Below are 27,270 nucleotides of genomic sequence, written 5' to 3'. Positions count from 1 at the left end.
CGGTCGCGCGGTTCCAGACAGAAGCACCTAGAACCACTCGGCCACACCGGCTAGCGACAGTGATGTAAAATTATTTAGTGACTAATGGAAGTAAAGCTGCAATTGAGGAATAATAATTGCATTTATGATCTTGAAAACTATCCAAAGGGCCCCTGTTTCGATTCCCGGCCGGATCGAAAATCTTCTCCTCTCGGGGACTGGTGTTGTGTTGTTCTTACTGTCGTATCGTCGTAAATGGTAAGAAAATCGTCTCCAATACACTATCGCATCGTCTTGCCATTACTGAGATGGCTGAATGGGCACGACCCGAAAGCCAACATATTAAAAAAAACTACCTCAAAAAAGTCTTCTAGTAAGACACCAGTGGCCACAATTTAGGGACGAAAGTAACTTTCGCATAATGTTTCACTGCGTTGCAACTGATAACAGAGAAAAGACTGAAACACTGATTCGGTCTTCCGAAATTATTTCACCAGATAGTACCGAATCCGGCCCCTCTCTGCAATCATCGTAAACTTGGAAAAGAAACTGAAATAATTAAATATGCATTTCCAGTGTTCACTGTTATTTGTACACACGCAAGGGAGTTACTATTATATGAAGGAGAAATCGAGAGCAATATTGTCCATAATTTTCAAGGTCTCTTTGTAGTGATATTTAACTTCACAGCCCAGTAAAGGCATCTGTCGGACGAACTGATGCAGCTTAAAAAAGTAGTATTGCTGTGTCTCTACCATGAGGCAGCGTTGGACGGACATCTACATCTACATCTACATGGATACTCTACAAATCACATTTAAGTGCCTGGCAGAGGGTTCATCGAACCACCTTCACAATTCTCTATTATTCCAATTTCGTATAGCACGCGGATAGAATAACACCTATATTTTCCCGTACGAGCTCTGATTTCCCTTATTTTATCGTGGTGATCGTTCCGCCCTATGTAGGTCGGTGTCAACAAAAGTTGGTGATTGGAGAAGATTCAGTCCAACGAAAAACGCCTTCCATTTAATGATTTCCAGCCCAAATCCTGTATCATTTCTGTGACACTCTCTCCCATATTTCGCGATAATACAAAACGTGCTGCCTTTCTTTGAACTTTTTCGATGTACTCCGTCAGCCCTATCTGGTAAGGATCCCACACCGCGCAACAGTATTCTAAAGGAGGACGGGCAAGCATGGTGTAGGCAGTCCCCTTAGTAGGTCTGTTACATTTTCTAAGTGTTCTACCAATAAAACGCATCCTTTGGTTAGCCTTCCCCACAACATTTTCTGTGTTCTTTCCAATTTAAGTTGTTCGTAATTGTAATTGGTAGGTATTTAGTTGAATTTACGGCCTTTAGATTTGACTCATGCATGGTGTAACCGAAGTTTAACGAATTCCTTTTAGCACTCATGTGGATGACCTCACACTTTTCGTTATTTAGGATCAATTGACAATTTTCACACCATACAGGTATATTTTCTAAATCATTTTGCAGTTTGTTTTGATCTTCTGATGACTTTGGTTCAAATGGCTTTGAGCACTACGGGACTTAACTTCTGAGGTCATCAGTCCCCTAGAACTTACAACTACTTCAACCCAACTAACCTAAGGACATCACACACATCCATGCCCGAGGCAGGATTCGAACCTGCGACCGTAGCGGTCTCGCGGTTCCAGACTGTAGCGCCGAGAACCGCTCGGCCACTCCGGCCAGCTAGTGATGACTTTATTAGTCGGTAAACGACAGCGTCATCTGCAAACAACCGAAGACGGCTGCTCAGATTGTCTCCCAAGTCGTTTATATAGATAAGGAACAGCAAAGGGCCTATAACACTCCCTTGGGGAACGCCTGAAATCACTTCTGTTTTAATCTATGACTTTCTGTCAATTACTACAAACTGTGACCTCTCTGACAGGAAATCGCAAATCCAGTCACATAACTGAGACGATATTCCACACGCACGCAATTTTACTGCGATCTGCTTGTGTAGTACAGTGTCAAAAGCCTTCCGGAAATCCAGGAATACGGAATCGATGCAGTTTAGATAGCTGGCAGCTATTTATTTTCTCTAAGCCAATTAGAAAAATTATTGAATAATTTTTAAATTGGATGCGTTAGTACTATGCAGAAGTGTTTCTCGCCACACACACACACACACACACACACACACACACACACACACACACACACACACACATACACACACACAGAGAGAGAGAGAGAGAGAGAGAGAGAGAGAGAGAGAATTTATATGGTCAGAAAATATTCACAACACACGGCCTACAGTCACTATTGGATTTAAACACAGCGAGGCAATCACTTCGAGCTCAAAATTGAAACACTTCTCAAATATTCAAATATTGGAATGTGGCAAAGCTGACACGACTGAAACGTGCAGTCGTATGTTAATAACACAGCAGGTCAGAGTAATCTTCAGCGTTTGATGACCTTGTTTGGTGAGGACATCCGTTACAGTACAGGGCAAAGTGGCGTCAATATTTGTATTACAGTGGCCTGGAGCGAATCTTTGTGGACGATGTAACGTCCCTGATACTAAGGCGGCGTTTCACGCAGACTTCTGGTTCGAATCCTGGTAATGGAAAAAAATCATTAATATAATTTATGTAGCAACGAGGGGAGAGGTGCGGTTTCAGTTTCGCATAATCTGTCTAATTATGATGTATCATGCAGCGTAACTTGCTGTGACAGTGCGAGAGAGAGACAAAGATATTGTTTATTACTCTGTGGCGGTCAGCGCTCACATAATTATTCTTAGGATATAGAGTTCTTTTGTTCTTGTTAAGAGTAATTTTTTAGGGGAGGAGAGCCATTCTTGTGATGTAAAAAATCGACGCCATTACGAGTTTTTGATTCACATTGTAAAATATAAGTGCATATGGAAGGAAATCAGTTAATAGAACAATAAAATATTGTTCATTTCAAGAAGGTACGTCTTATTATACACCCAGCGATGTACTGCTATTGTGATTTACTAATAAACACCAGTTGAGAACAGTTCCGACGGGAGCGTTCAGTTCTAGTGAAATAGTTCGATGTTTTCTTCGGAAAAGAAGTCACTTCATGGATCATTCAAATCCACAATAGTAACTGGACATTTCTCAGAACTGAAAGCAATCTGATTGCTATGCAACAGAGCCCCGAAGAATATTTCTCCGTATTTTGGTTACCACTTTCGGCTCAACACGGTATCTGCAGCATCTGGAGCAGATTTCTACAACAGCAGAAGCTTGTAATCGCCATCAGTTTCACACACCGCCCTGTGTACGCTGTATGTATTTACCCACAACAGTGAACACACAGTTACTCACACACATAGAAAGATAATACTAGGTGGTGTGGGGAAACATTTCAGTATAATGGCCCTGTAGAGCTAAGCAGTAATTAGCCTAGTAAGAAAAGGAGTCGTTATATAATGTAGATTTATCTGCTGTGCTGTGGGCTGTCGGAATAAGGCACTGAGGATATTGATGCGTCCAGTGGAACCAGGATATTGATGCGTCCAGTGGAACCTGGCATTCGATATTATTGAAGAGGAGCCGACTGTGGACCAGCGACGCCTTCTCTGAATCCCTTAATTCACTTACAGCATTAAAAAATACCATATCTGATCAAAAGTACCCTGACAATTAATAGTGAACATTAATATCTGGTGTGTCCAAACATTAATATCTGGTGTATCAACTTTTCGCCTCCTCACAGACTGAACTCTGTTAAAGGCACTTTCAGTGAGGTGACTGATCGTCTATAGAGGAATGGCAGCCCATTCATCCTCAAGAACCAATAACAGAGAAGACAGTGATTTTGCAGATGGGGACTGGAGCGAAGTTGAATTCTAATTCATCCAAGAATCTTCCACTGGATTCCGTTCGGAACTCTGGACAGCACAGTCCATTTCAGGAACGTTATTACCCACAAACCATTGCTTCACAGATGGTGCTTAATGACAGGGTGAATAGTCAGGCTGTTAGAAACAATTATCGCCCCCAAATTGTTCCTCTACTGTGCGCAGCGCACAGTGCTGTAAAATCTCTCCTCACTTACCGTTTCCTTAAGCACACCGATTGTATCATTCATTAACCAAGCAAAACACCCCCATGCTGTAACACCATCTTTTCCGTAGATCACTGTTGGCCGAACACATGGTGGCAGGTAACTTTCTCCACGCATTCGCTAAACCCAATGCTTCCATCGAACTACCAAAGGACATAGCATGAATCATCAACCCAAAGCACTCGTTTCCAGTCATCCAGTGTTCGGTGCGCGTGTGCCCCTCTCTATAACACCTCAAGCACCACGCAGAACGGAATACAAGAACGTGTGGCTTATAAGGAGCTGCCCGACCACTGTACCCCATTCTTTTTAACTCTTTACGCACAGTGATTGCACTATGGCGGTTGGTGGTAGCACTCTGGAACTCACGAGTGGTTCCTTCTGCGGGTTTTTTTCCCCATTTTTAAATTCGCCCTTAGCATCGATGGACCGTCACCGTCCGTCGGTAGATGAGATCTACCTGGTCTGGGTTTACCCGTAGTTGCTCCTTCGCGTTCTCACTTTACAATCACATCAACAGCAGTCGATCTGGGCAGCCTAAAAAGGGTTGGAACATTCCTAATTTATTAAGTGGCATCCAGTGACTCAATCACGTTCCGAGCCCCTGAGCTCTTCCTGGCTCATTCTGTTGTTATTGATCCTCCACCACCAACGTAATACTCCTCGCCTCCTTTTACACTCGCGAGTCCGCTCTCGAGACATCTGGTGGTCAGTTTCCCGCTGACTAGACAATATATTGGCATTTGTCTCTGGGTGCCCAACATTTAGCTTAACAGGCGCACAAATGTTAAGGGTTACTGCACTTGATATTTTGAGAAGGAATTAACTATCGGAAATGAATATCGCAGGGAATACGAGGTCCTGAATGAGTAGTAGGGGACATATTTGTACGCCTCTTATGTTTCATAGAAAAAAGCTGTCTTTTGACGTTTGTGGGGCTACAATCTTCCTGATGTGTCCATGCCGGGGTCTACCACAGCTCACAGTTTATGACTGGTTGTCGAAGAAGGAGAATTACTCTTTACGGAAACTTGCAGGCATGTGATTAATGTGCGATGCAGGACACCGCAGCCAAACGAAGCCGGATGTATGGACAGAGAAAATTGGAATAAATCTGTAGCCGTCTATATAGAAACACGGAGAACGTCGAAATGATGTGGAATGAAACAGTCTACAGGATATATGTATATGATTAGTTCTAACATCAATCAGCATTTTGCTTTTCAATCCTACTCATGCAATTATTGAAACACTTGTCAACATACCAGTGAATTACAAGCTTCGAAGAATATTTTCTCGAGAACTTTGGTGAACCAGCAAGGACATCTCTAGCATAAACGACGTTTGCAAGTAACGAGGTCAAACGATTTTGAAGTCAGAGATCAATAGTCGCAATGGGTTATTTGCAGTTCAAGCAACTTCCTTGTCTCATAGTACAACATTTATGTAGTTTTTACTCTTTAGAGCTGGGACAGTCCTCAGAGCTGAAACTGCAATCGTTACATCACAGGCTTACCCGTCAGTCGTCAAGAAAACTTGCAAATGCCCGACAACGCGACTGCTATTTTAGTTAGGACGGAACGGCCGACTGAAGACAGTAGGTGCTTTTTCGATTTAAGAAAAGCATTTGATGGTGTGGATCATGTAATACCTCTCCATATGTTAGAACGTTATGGACTAGGGAGAAATGTCAACAATGGTTCACTTATTATAGGAAGCAGAAGGTTGCCCTCCAGCGTCAACAATCAGGGAAAAGGTTTGAATCTGATTGCAGTAATGTAGTGTGTGTGTGTGTGTGTGTGTGTGTGTGTGTGTGTGTGTGTGTGAATGAGAAAGAAGGGAGGGAGAAGGGAGGAGGGGGAGGGGAGACAGGGCTCTTTTCTGGGCCCTACCACTACACGTGACATGTCACTCAGAGATTTCGCTATTTGCAGATGACTCAACTGTTATTGTGAATGACATGGAACCTGATGGAAATGATGGAGGTAATGTCTTAGGTTGGCGGATAAATTCGTGATGTTCTCGTTTTACTGGTTGGTATTTCGGTTGCTGTGGTTTCAGTTATCGATTGCCATTTTTTATTTGTAGTTTACTGATGACATTTGAGTCTACTTATTGTCTTTTGTCATCTGGATTTTGTGAGTGGAGCTGTGGAAGCCAAGTGGGCAAATGGAACATTTCCGACGTATTCTCCTGTTTGAGTTTAATAGAGAGGTACCCGCAGTGCAGGTAGCCAGAAACATTTGCACCGTGTTCGTGCCATTGGACAGGGCACGGCAGGAAAATGGTTTTCTCGTCTTAAGGAGCATCGCTTTGATATTAGCGACTCTCCACGTTTAGGAATATCTTCGGGGCTTGCCGAAGATTGTTTAAACGCATTAATCCACGATGACCCGTGTCAGACTATTCAAGAACTCGCGAATGTGATGAAATGTCGCCATTCCATCACAGAGCGACGTTTGCATGCAATGGGGAAGGTTCACAAATCGAGTGAATCTGCACCGCAAGCCAAAATCATAAAAATCAGCGGGTGGCCATATGTGCATCTCCGCTTGCTCGTCATCAGTTATCGTTACTGATGAAGACTAATGATGTCTTAATGGTAACATAAGGAAATGAAAGGAATGGCTGAGCCCAAACAAAGCAGAAATTCTCCGTACAAAAACCTGCGCGCATCCACAAAAGATAGTGTTATACACCTGGTGGAACAGCGACTGCGTACTGTACTACGAATTGCTTCCCCGAGGTGTAACTATCACTGCTGACATTTGTTGTCAGCTACTGAGACGTCTTGCAGACGCAGTCCAAGAGCCACGACCAGGAAGACTGCGTTAAGTGATGCTACCCCACAGCTGCAAAATACTAACGCGAATTCTTTACAGACGAATGGAAAAACTGGTAGAAGCGGACCTCGGGGAAGATCAGTTTGGATTCCGTAGAAATGTTGGAACACGTGAGGCAATACTAACCTTACGACTTATCTTAGAAGAAAGATTAAGAAAAGGCAAACCTACGTTTCTAGCATTTGTAGACTTAGAGAAAGCTTTTGACAACGTTAACTGGAATACTCTCTTTCAAATTCTGAAGGTGGCAGGGGTAAAATACAGGGAGCGAAAGGCTATTTACAATTTGTACAGAAACCAGATGGCAGTTATAAGAGTCGAGGGGCATGAAAGGGAAGCAGTGGTTGGGAAAGGAGTGAGGCAGGGTTGTAGCCTCTCCCCGATGTTATTCAATCTGTATATTGAGCAAGCAGTAAAAGAAACAAAAGAAAAGTTCGGAGTAGGTATTAAAATCCATGGAGAAGAAATAAAAACTTTGAGGTTCGCCGATGACATTGTAATTCTGTCAGAGACAGCAAAGGACTTGGAAGAGCAGTTGAACGGAATGGACAGTGTCTTGAAAGGAGGATATAAGATGAATATCAACAAAAGCAAAACGAGGATAATGGAATGTAGTCAAATTAAATCGGGTGATGCTGAGGGGATTAGATTAGGAAATGAGACACTTAAAGTAGTAAAGGAGTTTTGCTATTTAGGGAGTAAAATAACTGATGATGGTCGAAGTAGAGAGGATATAAAATGTAGACTGGCAATGGCAAGGAAATCGTTTCTGAAGAAGAGAAATTTGTTAACAACGAGTATAGATTTAAGTGTCAGGAAGTCGTTTCTGAAAGTATTTGTATGGAGTGTAGCCATGTATGGAAGTGAAACATGGACGATAACCAGTTTGGACAAGAAGAGAATAGAAGCTTTCGAAATGTGGTGCTACAGAAGAATGCTGAAGATAAGGTGGGTAGATCACGTAACTAATGAGGAGGTATTGAATAGGATTGGGGAGAAGAGAAGTTTGTGGCACAACTTGACTAGAAGAAGGGATCGGTTGGTAGGACATGTTTTGAGGCATCAAGGGATCACAAATTTAGCATTGGAGGGCAGCGTGGAGGGTAAAAATCGTAGAGGGAGACCAAGAGATCAATACACTAAGCAAATTCAGAAGGATGTAGGTTGCAGTAGGTACTGGGAGATGAAGAAGCTTGCACAGGATAGAGCAGCATGGAGAGCTGGATCAAACCAGTCTCCGGACTGAAGACCACAACAACAACAACAACAACCCCACGATAACGCCCGCCCGCATTCTGCTAGACGGACCAAAGACTCTACACAGGAGTTGGGTTGGAAATAATTCTGCACTCTCTTTCAGCTGGTCTTACTCCCGCAGATTTTCACCTTTTCCCTTCTCTGTGGAACGGCCTTCAAGGAACTTCCTTTAGGGATGAAAATGCGCTCCAAACTTGGCTCGACGAGTTCTTCGCCTCAGAACCACGCGATTTCTGGTGGCGCCGAATCGAAGAGTTCCCCCAGCGTTGGCAGACTGTTGAAATATTGAACGGGAAGATATTGTTGATGAGTAAGGTCCCTGTTATATACACGTGTTTATTAAACTTATGGAAAAACGCTGCGACTTTATGCACCAACCAAATGGACCTCAGAGAACAGATTAACGCGTAACTGCATCAAACGCAACGTTTAGTTCCTGGCAAGTGACTCTTATAAAAGTGAAATTTTATTGTCCAAGGTTGTTCAAAGAGTCAATGAAGTCGATCATTTTAAATTCGTAGGACTGAGGGTAGATGCAAGACTTTCTTGGAAGCGTCACGTTCAACATCTTCTGCAGAAACTGAATGCTGCTAACTTCTCTGTAAGTACGATCTGGTGTTTCTGACACTGAAACACCATCTACATCTACATTTATACTCCGCAAGCCACCCAACGGTGTGTGGCGGAGGGCACCTTACGTGCCACTGTCATTACCTCCCTTTCCTGTTCCAGTCGCGTGTGGTTCGCGGGAAGAACAACTGCCGGAAAGCCTCCGTGCGCGCTCGAATCTCTCTAATTCTACATTCTTGATCTCCTCGGAAGGTATAAGTAGGGGGAAGCAATATATTCGATACCTCATCCAGAAACGCACCCTCTCAAAACCTAGACAGCAAGCTACACCGCGATGCAGAGCGCATCTCTTGTAGTGTCTGCCACTTGAGTTTGCTAAATATCTCCGTAACGCTATCACGCTTACCAAATAACCCTGTGACGAAACGCACCGCTCTTCTTTTGATCTCTACCTCCTCTGTCAACCCGACCTGGTACGGATCCCACACTGATGAGCAATTCTCAAGTATAGGTCGAACGAGTGTTTTGTAAGCCACCTCCTTTGCTGATGGACTACATTTTCTAAGGACTCTCCCAATGAATCTCAACCTGGCACCCGCCTTACCAACAATTAATTTTATATGATCATTCCACTTCAAATCGTTCCTTACGCATACTGCCAGCTATTTTACAGAAGTAACTGCTACCAGTGTTTGTTCCGCTATCTTATAATCATACAATAAAGGATCCTTCTTTCTATGTATTCGCAATACATTACATTTGTTTATGTTAAGGGTCAGTTGCCACTCCCTGCACCAAGTGCCTATCCGCTGCAGATCTTCCTGCATTTCGCTGCAATTTTCTAATGCTGCAACTTCTCTGTATACTCCAGCATCATCCGCGAAAAGCCGCATGGAACTTTCGACACTATCTACTAGGTCATTTATATATATTGTGAAAAGCAATAGTCCCATAACACTCCCCTGTGGCACGCCAGAGGTTACTTTAACGTCTGTAGACCTGTTGGCTTCGCTTGATTTCACTCTGTTGTCTCGTATGATGTTATACCTCTGGGGCAACTCTGCGCACTCACCAAAAAATTTACTAGCTCAAAAAAAACGGCGATTAGACTTATCTACTGTGTTAGTTCGCGAATTTGGTGCAAGCCGTCGTTCAGGTGCCCCGGAATTATAACTCTACCGTCCCTGCAGTATATTCCGTAATGGAAATTGTTGTTGACAGTATTAACTCGTCAGAAGAGACCACAACATTCTTTCATTGAACACTAGACAGAAAAAGTATATGCACTTGGATAACACTTCCTTGAGCACTGCAGACAAAGATGTACAGTTCTCAGCGGGTTTCATTTTCAATAACCTTCCAGCAGAGCTGAAAAAGCTGATTGATAAACCCCAAGCATTCAGATCCAAGTTGAAAGGTTTCCTCCTGGACTACTCCTATTTTGTACATGAGATCGCTGCAGTAGTTGAGAACTTTTCACTGTAATGTGTCATTTATTAGTATACAATTTGTTTTGTGTTTTATTAATTATAGAACTATTTGTTTATATAAATTTTCTAAACAGCACTCTGTAAACTATGTACTGACGCGTTCGATGACCAAGTAGCTCTGGCTCACGTGGTTCCAAGGAAATTGAGTGATGAAAAATTTATAAGTCGAAAATAGAAAAAAAAGAAACGCTTACACTTGTGCATCCTTATGAATTATATAATCTTAGGTTTCTGCTGGCGCTGGATGGTCGTGTACGAATGACGTATTTCTCGTTCCATACTGAACAACTAGCTTGGCGCCACAGCTTTGCTCGTGTAGCTTGCAATATCTGCACAGATTTTCTTTTTCTTTCATCGAATTTGTGTGTTGTTACGCCCACTGCTCATGTGTAAATCTACTGTGGTGTGCGTACTGTAAGACCTTCGGTACACACACCATCAGATTATCTGACTTGTCGCTCTGACGAAGTAGGCGAGTGTCAGCAATATGTGTCGTGGTCTTATCGTAGTGTGTTTATCTTCTGCCGTTAGGTCAGACGGTAGAAATGCCACTTGCACGCTTAGAGTAGCAGATTGACGGTGACCGACTTTAAACCGAACTTGATTAATTTTCACACACATTTATTAAAATAATAAAAAGCATAGACATTACGTAACTTGATTCTGGATGCTGTTTACAACTGACAATCTGACGTTCCTTTGGTCTTGGTATGTTAATCTTATTCTCACATATCTCTGATACTTGACAAAGTGTCTATACATTTATCTTCATGGCTATGTACAGGAATATGGTAATGTTATTAGGCGCAGACTGAAACTAGACTATAGACTTGTACAGACTGGTGCAGACAAATGCAGACTCGTACAGGCTAATGCAGACTGACTAATCGGAGGTCTGTACACTCATTATAATTACTCGTGCATTCAGGTATCACTGCGCGAGTGTGATCAGCGAGGATGAAAAGGTTCTACGTTAGCAGCAATCTCATTGGCTGCGTTACATATTAATATGCGGATCAGCGGAAGCAGAATTTGGTCCGTCTCTAAGGTAGCGCCATCTCGTAGTGCGGAGACGCACGAGCGCTGCCCCTGCGCTGTTGTGCTTAGCGGGGCGCGCTCTAGTGGGAAAGTTGTGTACGTGCTGACTACGTGGAACTATGCACACAACATCTACACACTATAAGAGAGTTAGTGACGCTTTGGCTGCCCATCACTGCATAATTAAAGTAATCCAATGACTTTAATTTAATTTTGTATAGCGAGTTAAACAAAGTGATAAAGAAATCGGATAAATCATTGTATAGTTATTAGCGCCAGTCTTACATTCGGTACTGAACTCTCTCATCTCGAACGGATATTCCTGCATATGGACTCTCATATAAACGAGATACCTATTTTATCGACAGTAATGATTACTCTGTGCAGCAGGAGATGATTTTCCAGAAATGCAGTAAAACGTATTTTTTAATTTTTTACCAAGAAACCAAATAGTCCTACGAATTTTCCTAGCTCTAGCTTCAAAATTGCCTTAATAACAGAATATTTTCAAAAACCTTAACCCCTATTTCGCCTTCTTAGGAGTGGAATTTCGAAAAGCCTCTCCTTAAACGATGCCTGCGGTATAGGACCAACATCCTCTCCAAATTTCAAGTTTCTATTCATAGTGGTTTGGGCTGGGCGATGATAAGTCACTGAATCACGCAGGACATTTTCTATTATGTACGGCGATAAGCACAGAATGCTGCTATACGTAGAGAGCAATACAAAGGTTGAAACACGACATTCAGATGCACAAACATTGCATTCATACGTAAAAAGTAAGATTACTTTTCACCTAATCGTAGTACCTATCGTCTACACGACACAATCAATCATCGAAATATTTAACATCGTCGTCTCTCTAAAACAGGTTGCTTTTATGTAATATATGATCACACTGCCAATGAGGATGTGTGAGGAAATTAATTTCTAATTGTCTACATTACGAAAAGGGCAAAGAGATAAAGTTATTTTGCTCATTAATACCTCAGTACGTCTAGCAAATGTTAGCAGCTGGGAGACGCGAAGGACAGGTGACCGAATGCAGCGCTAATGCACTGTGATTTTCATAAGCCTATTTGATAATACATCATACCCTCGTGAATCTTTCGTCATAAATTATTTGCCTTAATAATTAACTCAGTCTCCTTCTAGCTTACATCAGTATTGTTACATCACCTCGTCACAGTTATACATGATTGTCTGTTGACAAATTATTTTATTCAGTATGCTAACTATTGACAGTAAGGTGCTATTAGCACACTGTACGAGCACTGTGGACTACCCAATATTTCTAGATTAATTTGATTAGTTACGATGAATAATGAATTATTAGGTATTCCAACGTACCACTTCTGTGTCAGCAAAATGTGCAGTTTCTACAACTTTGTCACTAATACTTCAAGTTTTTATTTTAATGGTACCAAACGAAGCTGCTTTTCCCCAGGCTCAAACTTTCATTCTTATTGCAATCATGGAAAAGAGTTGCAAAGTTTCCATTGTGTCACTGACTGAATAATTTTTTCGTTGTTGGAAAACGGTGTACTGGATGTACTCCCTAAACCACGGAAAAGTTTTGCGGTGGTTAATTGTTAGCAAATTTAGTTTGTAAATCTCTGACTCGTTCAGTTGCTTGTCCACTGAGCAAGGAAAAATATTTCGTGTTTCACTAATAATAATTATTGACGTATGTCAGATGTACACTCATGAGACAAAACATTATGACCACCTGCTCAATAGCTTGTTTGTCCGTCTTTGGAACGAAATACGTCACTGATTCTGCGTGCCAGGGACCCGACAGTTTGTTGGTAGGTTTGTGGGGCTATGTGGCGTTAGATGTCTACGTGCAAGTCATGTAATTCGCGTAAACAACGGACCGCTGATTTGCATACTCGGTGATGGCGCTCGATAGCGACCCAGATGGGTTCCATGGGATTTACACTGGTGAACTTGGTCTCCAAGACATCAACGTGAGTTCACTACAACGACCCTCAAACCACTGTTGCATGGTTCTGGCTCCGAGACACGGACAGCTATAACGCTGAAAGATGACATCGCCGTAGCGGAAGAATCGATCATGAAAGGATGCTGGTGGTTCGCAGCTGTCAGCGTGTCTTCCATTACTACCACAGATCCTATACAAGCGTGGGAGAATGTCTTCCATAGCATACTACTGCTCCCACGAGCCTGCGTTGGTGGCGCGCTGCGTGTTTCGAGCCGCCGTTCACCCCTGTGACGGCGGCTGAGGATATGACCATCGACTTAGTGTAGCAAAAATGTGATTCACCCGAAGAGCCCACACGTTTCCATCGATCGACAGTCGAATTCCGACGGTCCCATGTCCACTGCAACCGTAATTGACGACGTAGTTGAGTCAACGTGTGAACACATACGGGTGGTCTGCTGTGGAACTCCATGTTCGACAATATACGATGAGCGGAGTCGAAACACTTGTGCGTGCACCAGCATTGTCCTCTTTCGGCAGAGATGCCACAGAGCAGCATATATCGTACTTTACAGAGCTGGCAAGCCTCCGTACCCCACGTTCTGTGAAGACTCGTGGACATCCAACCATTTAGCGCCTAGTGGTAGTTTCACTGTCCTACCTCTTTGCGTAGATGCTCGCGACAGTAGCACCTGAACATTCGACCAACTTCTCCGTTTTCGAGATACTCGCTCACAGTCTCTGCGTAATAATAATCTGCCCTTTGTCAAAGCCCCTTATCTCAATGGATTTCTCCATTTGCAGCCCTTATCTTCGCTGGGGTAGTCCCCCTTCCGCGTCTGCTCCGCTTACATACTTTGGTTACCTCGTCACTTGCCCGCAACGCCACCAGGCGGCATCCAGCGTCGCGGTGGGCAGCGGTCATGATGTTCTGGCTGACCCCTGTACATTCTTGTTGAACCTAAGCTCTCTCGTTTCGGTTAGTTTACATCTGTCACACGTAATATTAAGAAGAAATTTTCATACGTCGAAGCAACCCTGCAAATCGACATGCTGTATTATCAGTCAGTATCGGAGATAGTATCTACAAACTGTTCAGATCTCGACACAAAAGTTTTCTGGGTATGGTACCGCGTCATAATGTAAAAACTACTGCTGCTGCTGCAGAAAAAAACCAACGTTTCGGCCACGGTTGCAGCGGCCTTCTTCTGGGTCTAATGGTGCGTTCTAGCTATGCAGTGTCCTTTATATTTTGTTGTTATTGTTCACTGCCATTGCATTTACGTCATAATTTTAAAAAGGTAGTTAGTTTCATTGGTCAGTTAAGGGAGAAGGAGAGGGAACTTTATTTTAATATGTTATTGCGGTGGAGGGAGAACGTAACCTCTGTTGTCTATTGGCTCTTGTGTTTTGTGCCATGATTGGTGGTCACAATCGAATGAGAAGCTGGCTGCTGTTTACCAACTGCTGGACGTCGGCCGCGCGGCGGCCGTTGCTCGCCGGTAGTGCCCGTGCCTCCTGTTGACATTGCGATCTGTTGGGCTCTGATTGCTGGCAGCCAAGATGCGGTAAGCCTGAGTCCATCCTCCCTGTTCATGTTATTAGGGAGTTTAAGTATTTCGATGGCCTCTCTGATTTTGCGCTTCGTCATAACTGGCTGCTTGGCCAACACACAGGCTTCGTTGAATTTTATTTCTTTTCCACAATCTTGCTGATGTTCTGTCACTGCGGATTTGTTGTGTTGCCCTAGACGAAAATAGCGCTAGTGTTCCTGAATGTACGTTGCTATTGGCCTCCCAGTCTCGCCGATGTATGCCCCTCCAAATTCGCAATCCACTTTGTAAACGCCTGCAGTGTGTAATGCATCCACCTTGTCCTTAGTGGAGCCTAGCACGCCCTGGATCCTACGACCACTATAGAAGACAGGCTGCACCCCGTCGCGGCGAAGGTGTTTGCCTATTCGGTCAGTAACAATTTTCAGATAAGGTAAGCGCACTGCCGGCCGTAGTGGCCGAGCGGTTCTAGGCGCTACAGTCCGGAACTGCGCGACCGCTACGGTCGCAGGTTCGAATCCTGCCTCGGGCATGGATGTGTGTGATGTCCTTAGGTTAGTTAGGTTTAAGTAGTTCTAAGTTCTAGGGGACTGATGACCTCAGAAGTTAAGTCCCATAGTGCTCAGCCATTTGAACCATTTTTTAAGCGCACTGCTGGTTGCAGTTTGTCTATTTCTTGCTTATCTTGCTTACTTGTATTCGTCGACAGGGCTGTGTGGATCGACTTATGGCTGTAGCCATTGGCTAGAAACGTTGTGCGTAGCCTTTTAAGCTCAGGTGTTATGTTTTGAGCATCACATAGGCGCTGCGCACGGATTACCAAATAACGGATGACAGAGTTCTTCTGCACTGGTTGGTGGTAGGATTGGACGTACAGATACCTGTCTGTATGTGTAGGCTTGCGATATACTCTGTGCCCCAGTGTGCCCTCCGTTCTCCTGTATACTTCGACGTCTAAAAATGGAATTGCACCATTCTTTTCTACTTCGAGCGTGAACTGTATCTTCCTGTGCATATTGTTCAAATATTCGTGAAACTTGTGTAGCTCCGTTTCACCATGAGGCCATATAGCGAACGCGTCGTCCACGTATCTGAACCAGCAACGTGGGCGTAAGGGAGCTGAACCGAGGGCCGTTGCTTCAAAGGCTTCCATGAATATGTCGGCTGCCAGCGGAGACAGGGGAGACCCCATTGCTACGCCGTCTGTCTGCTCGTAGTATTTTCCTTTCCATTTGAAGTATGTTGAAGTCAGGCAGAACTGAACCAAGTCGCATATGTCTGGTGGGACATGCTCCTGAAGGACGCGGCGGATAGTTTCATCTACTGGCACGTTCGTAAACAGTGACTTCACGTCAAAGCTGACCATGATGTCCGTAGGTAAAATTGTCTCTCCCTTTAGAGGTTCTATAAAGTGCGTCGAGTTCTTCCCATAAGAGTCCGTCTTGCCACCTTGACGTCTTAATTTGCAGGCTAGATACTTTGCCAAATTCTAAGTAGGTGAATTGATCCCATTCACTATTGTTCAGATCTCGATTGTGTACAGGAACGACGCCGCATGAGAAGCAGACATTTAGAATGCCATATACTATCAGCCCCTCTCATAATTCAATGAATTACAAATGATGAAGAAACAGAATTGAGGAATGGGAGAAAGTCAGCTGTGTGAAGAAACGAAATTCGTTAGTCACTGCTGTTGCTCCCTGTATTGCGGGCAGCTGCCAGATGTACTTCGTAGGAGTGCAGATATCGATACCACTACGATGAATCGAATCTTGCCATTGCCCTTGTCTGCTAGACACGAGATCACAGGTGGGCGGGGATGTCGCATTGGCCAGGTAGTGGAGAGAGCCTTTGACGTCTGCGTGAAAGGGGCGTAGGCAGTTAGTCCGATGGGTCAGCTCATGAACAAGTACGAGTCGGGGTGTGGCACCCCGCAGGGGCACGATGAATCTGTCTTTTGTTAGTATTGCGCAGCATGAGTCAGTATATTTTTCTTTTCGGCGACCGAGACTAATATCAAACGGCAAAGGCTAACTCCAGCGAAAAGGTGAATAGTCTTCACATAAAGCGAGTGGACTTTTAAGTCGACGTAGGGACCCTCTTTATGTACTCAAGACTTAATAAATCGAGTGTTATTCAGAAACTGTTTAATTCACCCTTTTTCATTATAGCATATTTATTGAGTTACTTATGTCGATGAGTGGAAGTAGCAGATTCAGATAAGCATACGGTTATGGAAGTGGTACGTGTAGCTCAGAAGTTAGATTGTCCGATAACGCTGTCTACAAATATTCTGATGCCGCTTCACTACGACTTGAGACAACAATTCAAGCAAAATAGTCAATAAAACCATTGGAAGCAATCGGGCAACTTACGACTTTGGTAATGGATATCGACAGCGTCGTTGAAGCGACGTGACAGTTGACAGGCTAGATTATAATTTACGATCAGCCCTATTTTCAGTAGGGTTCCGAATCTACGCATTAAAGCAACATGTACATCAGAAATGAATGTAGTCTGTACGCAAACGTTGCTTAACCTTCCCTTTTCAAACGGCCCAGGGCAATATCATTTACAATCTGAAGAATCCAAATTCCCAGACTATCACACGAGCACGCACACACACACACACACACACACACACACACACACACACACACAAGCTTCAACTGCAGCATATAAAAAAGACATTGTTATTTTTTCCATAAGATTGTTTGCACACCACCTGAAAACCTGAAAGAGGCGTATACATCGGCACCTCATTAATTAATCTTCTTCACACCAATAGATAAAAGTTAAACATACCTCACTAGACTGGGGCACAATTAGTTGCTTCATATTCAACAAAAATTTTCAGGGTTTGTGATCGCACTGTCAATATACATAAAACTACCGACATTTCGGTCCCAGTTGCAAGCGATCTTCTTCAGGGTGTTTTTGTTTACTGCTGAATAAGAAAACTTTGTTTCTTATATACCTGCACACATGGCTGTTATCTAATTCTGATAGGTTGTTAAGGATGAAGTGGAGGTTATGTTAGAAGTCTTTACTTGTGTTTTTATTGTTTCTTTTCTTTGGTGGAAACGACGTTTTGATTGTTGTTTGCATTACTGCTTGTGATTGGTGGAAATCGGTGAATGAAAAACTAGGCGGCAGCTGTGACGTGGCGTTGTTTTCCTGCTTTCTAGCGCCGGCCGAGGCCCGCCAGTACTGTATGTACCTGCGGCCGCTGCGGTCTCCCGCACGCCTGTATGTGTTCCTTCACGTGAGTTATCGTCCCATAGCGCTGTTATTGCTGGTAGCCAAGACGTCGGAAGTCGGTACCCGTCTTCTCTGTTAATGTTGGCCAGTCGCTTGGCTATTTCTATTGCCTCTCTAATCTTCCTCCTGAAAGTAAGAGGCTGTTTCGCCAGTACGCGTGCTTCACCAAAATCAATCTGTTTGCCGCACTTATCCTGGTGTGCTGCCTTAGTCGAATATATCTTTCGTGTTCAGATATCCGTGTGCTGATGGGTCGCCCCGTCTCGCCTACATACACTAATCCTCATTCGCGCCTGATTTCGTAAACTCCAGCAGCATGTAGTTTGTCAACTACATCTCTCGTTGTGAGAAGAACATCTATTTTGTCGCTGCTTCGGAAAATCGGCTTGATGCCTGCGCGGCGGAGGATTTTGCCCAACCATTGAGAGACACCTTGAGCATATGGTACTAGAGCGATGTTTTGTGCTTCCTTTTGCTGTCCTCTACTGCCGTCATTCTTTGTCGCTACAGTTTTATCTATTTTTTCATTCCATAACCATTAGCACAAAAAATGGACTTGAGGTTTTGTAGTTCACCTTTTATATGTTCCTTATCGCTGATCCTGCGAGCCCTCTGGGTTAAAGTGTGCAAGGTGGATTTCTTCTGCGTAGGATCTCACGGAACGGGCATATGATTAGTGAAACTGAACAGTTCAAATTTCTAGGTGCTCAGATAGATAGTAAGCTGTCGTGGAAAGCCCACGTTCAGGATCTTGTTCAAAGACTTATTACTGCCATTTTCACTATTCGAACGGTATCAAAAGTGAGTGACACTTCGACACGTAAATTAGTACTTTGCTTATTTTCATTCACTTATGTCGTATGGTATTATGTTTTCGGGTAACTCTTCCCATTCTAGAAGGATATTTTTGGCTCAGAAACGCGCGGTTCGGGCAATAAGTGGTGTGAGTTCACGAACCTCTTGTCGACCTCTGTTCACGAGTCTGGGTATTTTGACATTGGCCTCTCAATATGTATATTCCTTATTGTCGTTTCTTGTTACCAATATTAGTTTATTTCCAAGAATAAGAAGCTTTCACTCAGTTAATACTCGGCAGAAATCAAACCTCCATTTGGATCGGACTTCCTTAACTCTTGTGCAGAAAGGTGTGCAGTATACTGCTGCAATCATTTTCAATAAGCTGCCACTCGAATTCAAAAATCTTAGCAGTAATCCACGCGCTTTCAAATCTTAACTGAAGAGTTTCCTCATGGGTCACTCCTTCTATTCTGTCGAGGAGTTCCTTGAAAAATTAAGCTGATTCTTATTGTATTGCTGACAGCGTTTACTTAAACTTATGGATTGACTTTTTTTCAGGTTCATGAACATTTATTTTTATCTGTTATTACTTTTATGTTGTAAGTTCAGTACTGACACGTTCCATGACCTTTGAGATTTGCTCCTCAATTTGGTCCTACGGAACTTGACGTGTAAATAAATAAATAAAACGGGAGGAGGCAAGAAGGTACCTGTTAGTATTGGTTGGCTTCCTATACACTCTATGGCCCAGGTTTTCTGTAAACTTCCAAGTCGAGGAAAGGCAGCACCCCATTCTTTTCTATCTCCATAGTGAACTGGATTCTGTTGTGCTGCTGGTTATGGTGTTGGAGGAAACTTCGTAGCTCTTCCTCTCCATGTGGCCAGATGACTAAAGTATCGTCAACATACCGGAGCCAACATTCTGGGCGTAATTGTGTGGCCTAGAGCGCTGTTTCTTCAAATGCTTCCATAAAGTTGTCTTCTGCAAATAAGCAAGAGAGGGGAGCCCATAGCTACACCATCTGTCTGCTCATAAAATTCCCCTTTCCACCTAAAATAGGTGGTCGTTAAACAGTGGCGCACTAGATCGCAGATATCGGGTGCCATACGTTCATCTAAGATGTTCATGGTGTCTTGTACCGGTACATTTGTGAATAAAGACTTTACGTCGAAGCTAACCATCGGGGTGTTGCCGAGATATACTTTTCTTTTAAAAGTTGCACAAAATGGGTGGAGTCTCTAACGTACGAATTTGTGTTGCCCACCAAATGTCGGAGCTTTGAAGCCAGTTCCTTTGCTAGACTGTACGTTGGTGAATTAATTGTACTCACAGTAGATCGTAAAGGAGTGGGCTCTTTATAGACCTTCGGAACACCATATATTCTTGGTGCCTGTGGAACTTCTGGGATGAGTCTTCTGGCCGTGTCGAAACTTTCTAGTTTGCTTTAGCAGTGCTTGCGTCTTCCGGCCAACATGAACAAAGAAGACGGGTACCGACTTCCTACGTCTTGGCTGCCAGCAATAACAGCGCTACGGCACGATAACTCACGTGAAGGAACACATACAGGTGCGCGAGAGACCGCAGCGGCCGCAGGTACATATAGTACTGGCGCGCCTCTGCCGGCGCTAGAAAGCAGAAACACAACGCCACGTCACAGCTGCCGCCTAGTTTTCCATTCGCCAATTTCCACCAATCACAAGCAGTAGTGCAAACCCCAATCAAAACGTCGGGTTTCCACCAATGAAAAGAAATAATAAAAACACCAATAAAGACTTCTAACATCCCTTCCCTTTATGCTTAACAGCCATCAGAATTAGATAACAGCCATGCCTGCAGATTTAAAAAAAAAAAAAAAAAAAAAAAAAAAAAACACCACTCTGAAGAAGTCGCTTGCAACAGGGACCGAAACGTCGGTAGTTTTATATATATATTGTCTATGCGGTCACAAAACCCAGAAAAACTTTATTGAATGTGACAATAGCCGCGGAAGGCTTCGTGCATAGTTGCTTCGTATTTCGGCAGTTGGCAGCAATAATGATGACACTGCTGGTGCCTCCTAAATACCCACATATCACGGCCATAACTATCCATTACAGCCTATGTATGTGGTATATAAACCTTCCGGGATTCAAACAGAGACGAAGCACTTGTACAGGAAAGTTATTGCGAAACACGTCACTTTAGTTTGGGATTATATCCACATTGTATCATTCTCTATGACGCAACTTGCTGTTACACATGGCTCTAATTTTATTAGGCTGCCTTCTTCGCGCCAAAAACTTCATTTACATCCACGCTGCAATGTACTTTCATCCAGACCATTTCAGTCTTCTGATAATGACAGCATAGAGACTGACATATTTTCATGAATGGGTGAAACATCAGACTTGCTAATATTTGCGAAAGGTATTAATTCCAGTAACATTATTAACTTCTCCATACAGCTGTGTCATGCAAATCACTTTGGTATTTAATCCGTGTATAATTGACTTAAAGAATATGTTACCTAAACAGCGTGTATAGCATGCCACGAAAACTGAATGCCGTTACTACCCCAAGATTTGGTCCAGACCAGGTGGTCGACAATGGGAATCATTCAGAGTGTGGGACTCTGCTTGGCGAAAGTACCACAAGATTACTCCCACCCGTAGCAGCAACAGTAGAAGCACTAACAGCTTTCAAGTGTTATGGGTTTGTCATTTGGCTTCCTTCTAGACGGTGAATTCGAGACTGGCGTCTTACTGATATGTATGATCACGAGTAGTGGTTACAGCATTCAGTTTTTCAGGCACGTCAGCGAGACTGTAGAGGGTTGGTACCGGTTGTACATGGACTAAAAAATAAAAAATAAAAAAACGCGTAGGACAGACGTATGAAACTGACTTTGTTCCTGGAGTAAAGGAGTAAATCAACTAGCCCACGCTGGATTCCTACACTCAATTGTGGCAATTAGAAAAGGGAAGTATTGAGCAATACGAATCAGCCGACGAGCTTTGACCAATGAAGCTACAAGCAATGTGGAGACTCAAATGTCACACAGTCAAGCGAATTTTAACTATGAAAGTACCTATAACCCCGCGGTAATATAGGGGATGTTCTCGTATGCAACAAGTCCAAATACATTAAAAACCTGAAAATATCGGATCTGAGTGGGATAGAAGGCATTCTGATGCGAGATGTAAATGTATACTGCAATGTAAAGAGAAGAAGAGAAATTTTTTAACATCGAATATAGATTTAAGTGTTAGAGTGTGTAGACACGTATGGAAGTGAAATATGGACGCTAAACAATTTAGACACGAAGAGAATTAGAACTTTTTAAACATGCTAGCACAGAAGAATGCTGATGATTGAGTGAGTACATCACGTAACCAGTGAGGTTGTAATGAATAGAATTGGTAAGAATTTGGTATTAGAATTTAGCATTACAGAGGAGTTTGGGTGCATGTGGGGAGGGATGGGGGCGATAAAATATCAGGGTGTGACCAAGAATGAATACAGTAAACAGATACAGAAGGCCTGCAGATGAAGAGGCCTGCAGACGACAGAATAGCATGAAGAGCTGCATCAAATGAGTCTTCGGAGTAAAGATCGTAAAGCAACAACATAAATGTAACTGCAGTATGTGAATGATATTGTACATAAAGTACGGAGAAAAAGTGGCCAGTACTTACCTAGAAGAGGCGCAGTTTTATGTACTGAACGTAAAAGGATATTTTCATAAAATCGTATCTTTCAGAACAGTATGATTCTTTCCCCTGGGAGGGAAGCGAAAAGGTTGAAGGAGATTAGAAAGAAGACGCTCAGAGCCAGATAGCAGGAATCAGTGTTAGTGCATGTATATAATACTGTCATCACTCATTCACTGAATTCACCAACTCACGACTGTCACCTTTCAGTCTAACCTAGATCTCGGGTAACGCCAAAGATCACTGTCGTAACATAGAGGGACTATCGCGATCTTCAAAACAAGCCAGTCAGTAAAGGAAGATTTATGGCAAGCCAGAATGAAGCAATAATAGCGAGGGCAGTTGCGCGTCTACCTTGAGCTTGTGGACTTCGCGCTGGAGGCGCAGCACCTGCTGCTCCTTGGTGGCGAGCTGTCGGCGCAGGTCGACCACCTCGGCGCCCAGTGAGTCGGTCTTGCCCTCCAGCTCCTTGATCTCGCGCTTCAGCTGCGGCACCAGCCCGCGCAGGTACTCGTAGTCGTCCGGGAAGACGACGGCCGGCGGCGGCGGCGGTGGCGACTGGTGGTGCAGGTGCAGGCGGCGCAGGTGGTCGCCGGCGCCGGCGCTGAGCTTGGCGGCCCCTGCGGCGGCAGCGCGTCCGGAGGCGCCGTTGCCCATGTCGGCGTCGGCGTCGGCGTGGGGCAGCAGCGCATGCTGCTCGCAGCAGCGGCCGCGGCCGTCTGAGCCCGCCTCGCAGCACTCGCAGCTGCCACAGCCGCCGGCGACGCCAGCGCCGCCACGCGGGGGCGCCTGGCGCTCCTCCTCGTCTTCGCCCTCGTCCGGAGGCCGGCGCGGCTGCTGCGGCGCGCTCGCCATGCCATCCGGCCCGTCGCGGTGCTGCGGGCCACACGCACACAGTCAACAACTGCCTCATGATATCACACAGCGAATGCAGATAGCTGAATCTCTTGCCCAACGTTAAGTCCGGAGCGACTGGAAAATAGCGCAGGTGACGCCTGTATATAAGAACGGTAGAGTGACGGATCCTCAAAATTACAGACTAATATCCTTAACATCGGTTCGTTGCAGGATTCACGAACATATTCTCAGTTCGAATATAATGAATTTCCTTGAGACAGAGAAGCTGCTGTCCATGCATCAGCACGGCTTTAGAAAGCATCGCTCCTGCGAAACGCAACTCGCCCTTTTTTCACATGATATCTTGCGAACCATGGATGAAGGGTATCAGACGGATACCATATTCCTAGAGTTCCGGAAAACTTTTGACTCGGTGCCCCACTGCAGACTCCTAAGGTACGAGCATATGGGATTGGTTCCCAAGTATGTGAGTGGCTCGGAGACTTCTTAAGTAATAGAACCTAGTACGTTGTCCTCGATGGTGAGTGTTCATCGGAGGTGAGGGTATCATCTGGAGTGCCCCAGGGAAGTGTGGTAGGTCCGCTGTTGTTTTCTATCTACATAAATGACCTTTTGGATTGGGTGAATAGCAATTTGCGGCTGTTTGCTGATGATGCTGTGGAGTACGGGACGGTGTCGTCGTTGAGTGACTGTAGGAGGATACAAGATGACTTGGACAGGATTTGTGATTGGTGTAAAGAATGGCAGCTCACTCTAAATATAGATAAATGTAAATTAATGCAGATGAATAGGAAAAAAGAATCCCGTAACGTTTGAATACTCCATTAGTAGTGTAGCGCTTGACACAGTCACGTCGATTAAACATTTGGGCGTAACATTGCAGAGTGATATGAAGTGGGACAAGCATGTAATGGCAGTTGTGGGGAAGGTGGATAGTCGTCTTCGGCTCATTGGTAGAATTTTGGGAAGATGTGGTTCATATGAAAAGGAGATCGCTTATAAAACACTAATACGACCTATCCTTGAGTACTGCTCGAGCGTATGGGATCCCTATCAGGTCGGATTGAGGGAGGACATAGAAGCAATTCAGAGGTGGGCTGCTAGATTTGTTACTGGTAGGTTTGATCATCACGCGAGTGTTACGGAAATGCTTCAGGAACTCGGGTGGGAGTCTCTGGAGGAAAGGAGGCGTTCTTTTCGTGAATCGCTACTGAGGAAATTTAGAGAACCAGCATTTGAGGCTGACTGCAGTGCAATTTTACTGCCACCAACTTATATTTCGCGGAAAGACCACAAAGATAAGATAAGAGAGATTAGGGCACGTACAGAGGCATATAGGCTGTCATTTTTCCCTTGTTCTGTTTGGGAGTGGAACAGGGAGAGATGATGCTAGTTGTGGTACGAGGTACCCTCCGCCACGCACCGTATGGCGTATGGTGGATTGCGGAGTATGTATGTAGATGTTTATTCATCTATCTATCATTGTACAATTACACATTGTTGTCCATTAAAATTGTAACGCCGCGAAATATAGCAAATAACGAAATTTTGCTTATTGTGCGTATACACTGGGATGTCAAATGTAATGGGATAGCGATGTGGACAAATACAGTATAGCGTTCACGAGGTAGTGAAAGTGTAGTGCATTTGTGGAGCTCTTGTTTGTTCTCTGATGATTCATATGAAAAGTCTTCCGACATGATTATGGCCGCACGACGCGTTTTACAGACTTTGAACGCGGTGTGGTAGTTGGACACTAGAACATTGCATATCAGAAATCGTTAGGGAATTCAATATTCCGAAACCCATAGGGTCAAGACTGTGCCGATAATTTCAGGGATCACCTCCTGCTTCAGCCTACGCAGTGGCCAAGAGCCTTCACTTAACGACCGAGAGCAGCAGCGTTTGCGTGGAGCTATCAGCGCTAACAGGCAAGCAACACTGCGTGAAATAACCGCAGAAATCAATGTGGGACGTATGACGACAGTGCGGTGAAAAGGCACCAGATGACCGGTGCGACTGCCTTTGCTAACAGCACGACATCGCCTGCAGCGCCTCTTCTGGGATTGTCACCATACTGCTTGGACACTAGACGACTAATAAACCGTGGCCTGTTCAGACGAGTCCCGATTGCAAGTGATAAGAGCTGATGGTAGGATTCGGGCGTAGCACAGACCCAACGAAGCCGTACATCCAAGTGGTCATCAAGGCACAGTGAAAGCTGGTGTTGACTCCATGATGATGTGGGCTATGTTTAGACGGAATGTACTGGGTCCTCTCATCCACTGAACCAATAATTGACAGGAAATGGTTCTGTCAGGCTACTTGGACACCATTTGCAGCCATTCATAGACGTCATGTTCCTAAACAATGACGGAATTTCTATGAATGACAATTTGGCATGTTATCGGGCCTCAGTTGGTCGTGATTGGTTTTAATAACATTCTGGACAGTTCAAGCGAACGATTTAGCCTCTCATATCGCTCGACATGAATCCCATCGATGATTCATGGCACATAATCAAGAGGTCAGTGCACAACATCCTGCATTCGAAACACTTTCGAAGTTATGGACTGCTATAGAGGCAACATGGCTCAACATTTCTGCGGTGACTTCCAATGACTTTTGGAACCGTGCCACGTCGTGTTACTGCACTAAGCCGGGCAAAAGGAGATCCGACACGATTTTGGGAGACATCCCATGACCTCCGTCACCTCCGTGCACGGGACCATCGGGAAAAATGATCCTATCGGAGCACAAACAATGAGGAATATGCTCCGGTTTCAAAGACTCTGACTGAAAACTGGGGTACCAGCTGCCTTATTCTACCTTCCTCGTCAACTTTAAATTTTGACAAACGAGCACATTCGCGCTCTTTTTAACATGCAGTTCACCTCTCACTCCCACACTCTCCCCTACCTTAACTCGCTCACACCCACTTTTCCAGGTTCGAATCCTGCCTCGGGCATGGATTTGTGTGATGTCCTTAGTTTAGTTAGGTTTAAGCATTTCTAAGTCTATGGGACTGATGACCTCCGATGTTAAGTCCCATAGTGCTTAGAGCCATTTGAACCATTTTGAAGCACTTCTCCATCGCTTTTAAGTCGCTCATACCCATGTATTCCCAAATGCCCGTAAACACTTACTCATTCAGCCCTGTTCATTCTCATTCTCTCTTTGTGTCTCTCTACCTATCACTGTCTCCTGTCTCACAGCCACGATCACCATTGTTCTTTCCATTACTACCTATCTCATTCATTCATTCCCACTGATGCTGTATCTTCTCGCTATCTTTCTTCCTTGTTGTCACTACCATAGACTCTGTCTCTTATTATCACATCTTCTCACCCACTTCTGCTTTCTCTTTCTCTTTGTTCCTGTCCCACTGGCACTACCTCCTTCACTCTTTTCCAAGCACTGCTCTGTCACTGTCAACTATAGTCCACTGCCTCTGAGTCCCTTTTTTCTGTCACACTGTCATTGTCTCCTTCACTATTTCTACATCGCAACCGCTGCCTATTATCTTCCAGTGTTTATTACATTTCCATCTCTTTTCCACTGCCATTGTCTCCTCCTATCTCAGCATAAAAATCGCATTATCTTCGCATGCAAAAATCTTGTGGAAAATTTTTAAAGGTGCTGAGGAAGGTAGAATGTGACAGCTGGTACTCCACTTTCCTGTCACAGTCTTTTAAACAATAGCATATTCGCTTTTTTTGTGCTCCGATAGGTGCATTTTCCCGCTGGTTTCCCTTATTTTCACTGCTGCAATAGAGCATATCATTCTTTTGCGTCAGTAAAATATTGACAGTTTACTTATGTGAAACTGAAATAAGCCAAAACCAATTTTACACTTCAGGCTGAATTTTCACGCAAAAAAGTTTTGCGTGTACTTTATTTCAACAACAT

General features: G+C 44.1%; 2 protein-coding genes across 2 annotated transcripts in view; both read right to left on the bottom strand.

Moving 5' to 3' along the window:
- LOC126475817 (cGMP-dependent protein kinase, isozyme 1) overlaps window positions 1-23,112 on the bottom strand; it is a 578,889-nt gene extending 555,777 nt beyond the window's left edge. Inside the window, exon 1 of the mRNA XM_050103496.1 lies at window positions 22,858-23,112. The gene's annotated coding sequence lies outside the window, so the exon portion shown is untranslated. The remainder of the gene's footprint in view (window positions 1-22,857) is intronic.
- Window positions 22,807-27,270, bottom strand: part of LOC126415956 (uncharacterized) — a 503,756-nt gene continuing 499,292 nt past the window's right edge. Inside the window, exons 3-4 of the mRNA XM_050083473.1 lie at window positions 23,233-23,379; window positions 22,807-22,989 (exon numbers count right to left, since the gene is read on the bottom strand). Coding sequence (XP_049939430.1) covers window positions 22,807-22,989; window positions 23,233-23,379 — 330 coding nt within the window. The remainder of the gene's footprint in view (window positions 22,990-23,232; window positions 23,380-27,270) is intronic.

Source organism: Schistocerca serialis, chromosome 1 (assembly GCF_023864345.2).
Source record: "Schistocerca serialis cubense isolate TAMUIC-IGC-003099 chromosome 1, iqSchSeri2.2, whole genome shotgun sequence".
NCBI lineage: Eukaryota > Metazoa > Arthropoda > Insecta > Orthoptera > Acrididae > Schistocerca > Schistocerca serialis.
This window is presented reverse-complemented; position numbering and strand designations above follow the sequence as displayed.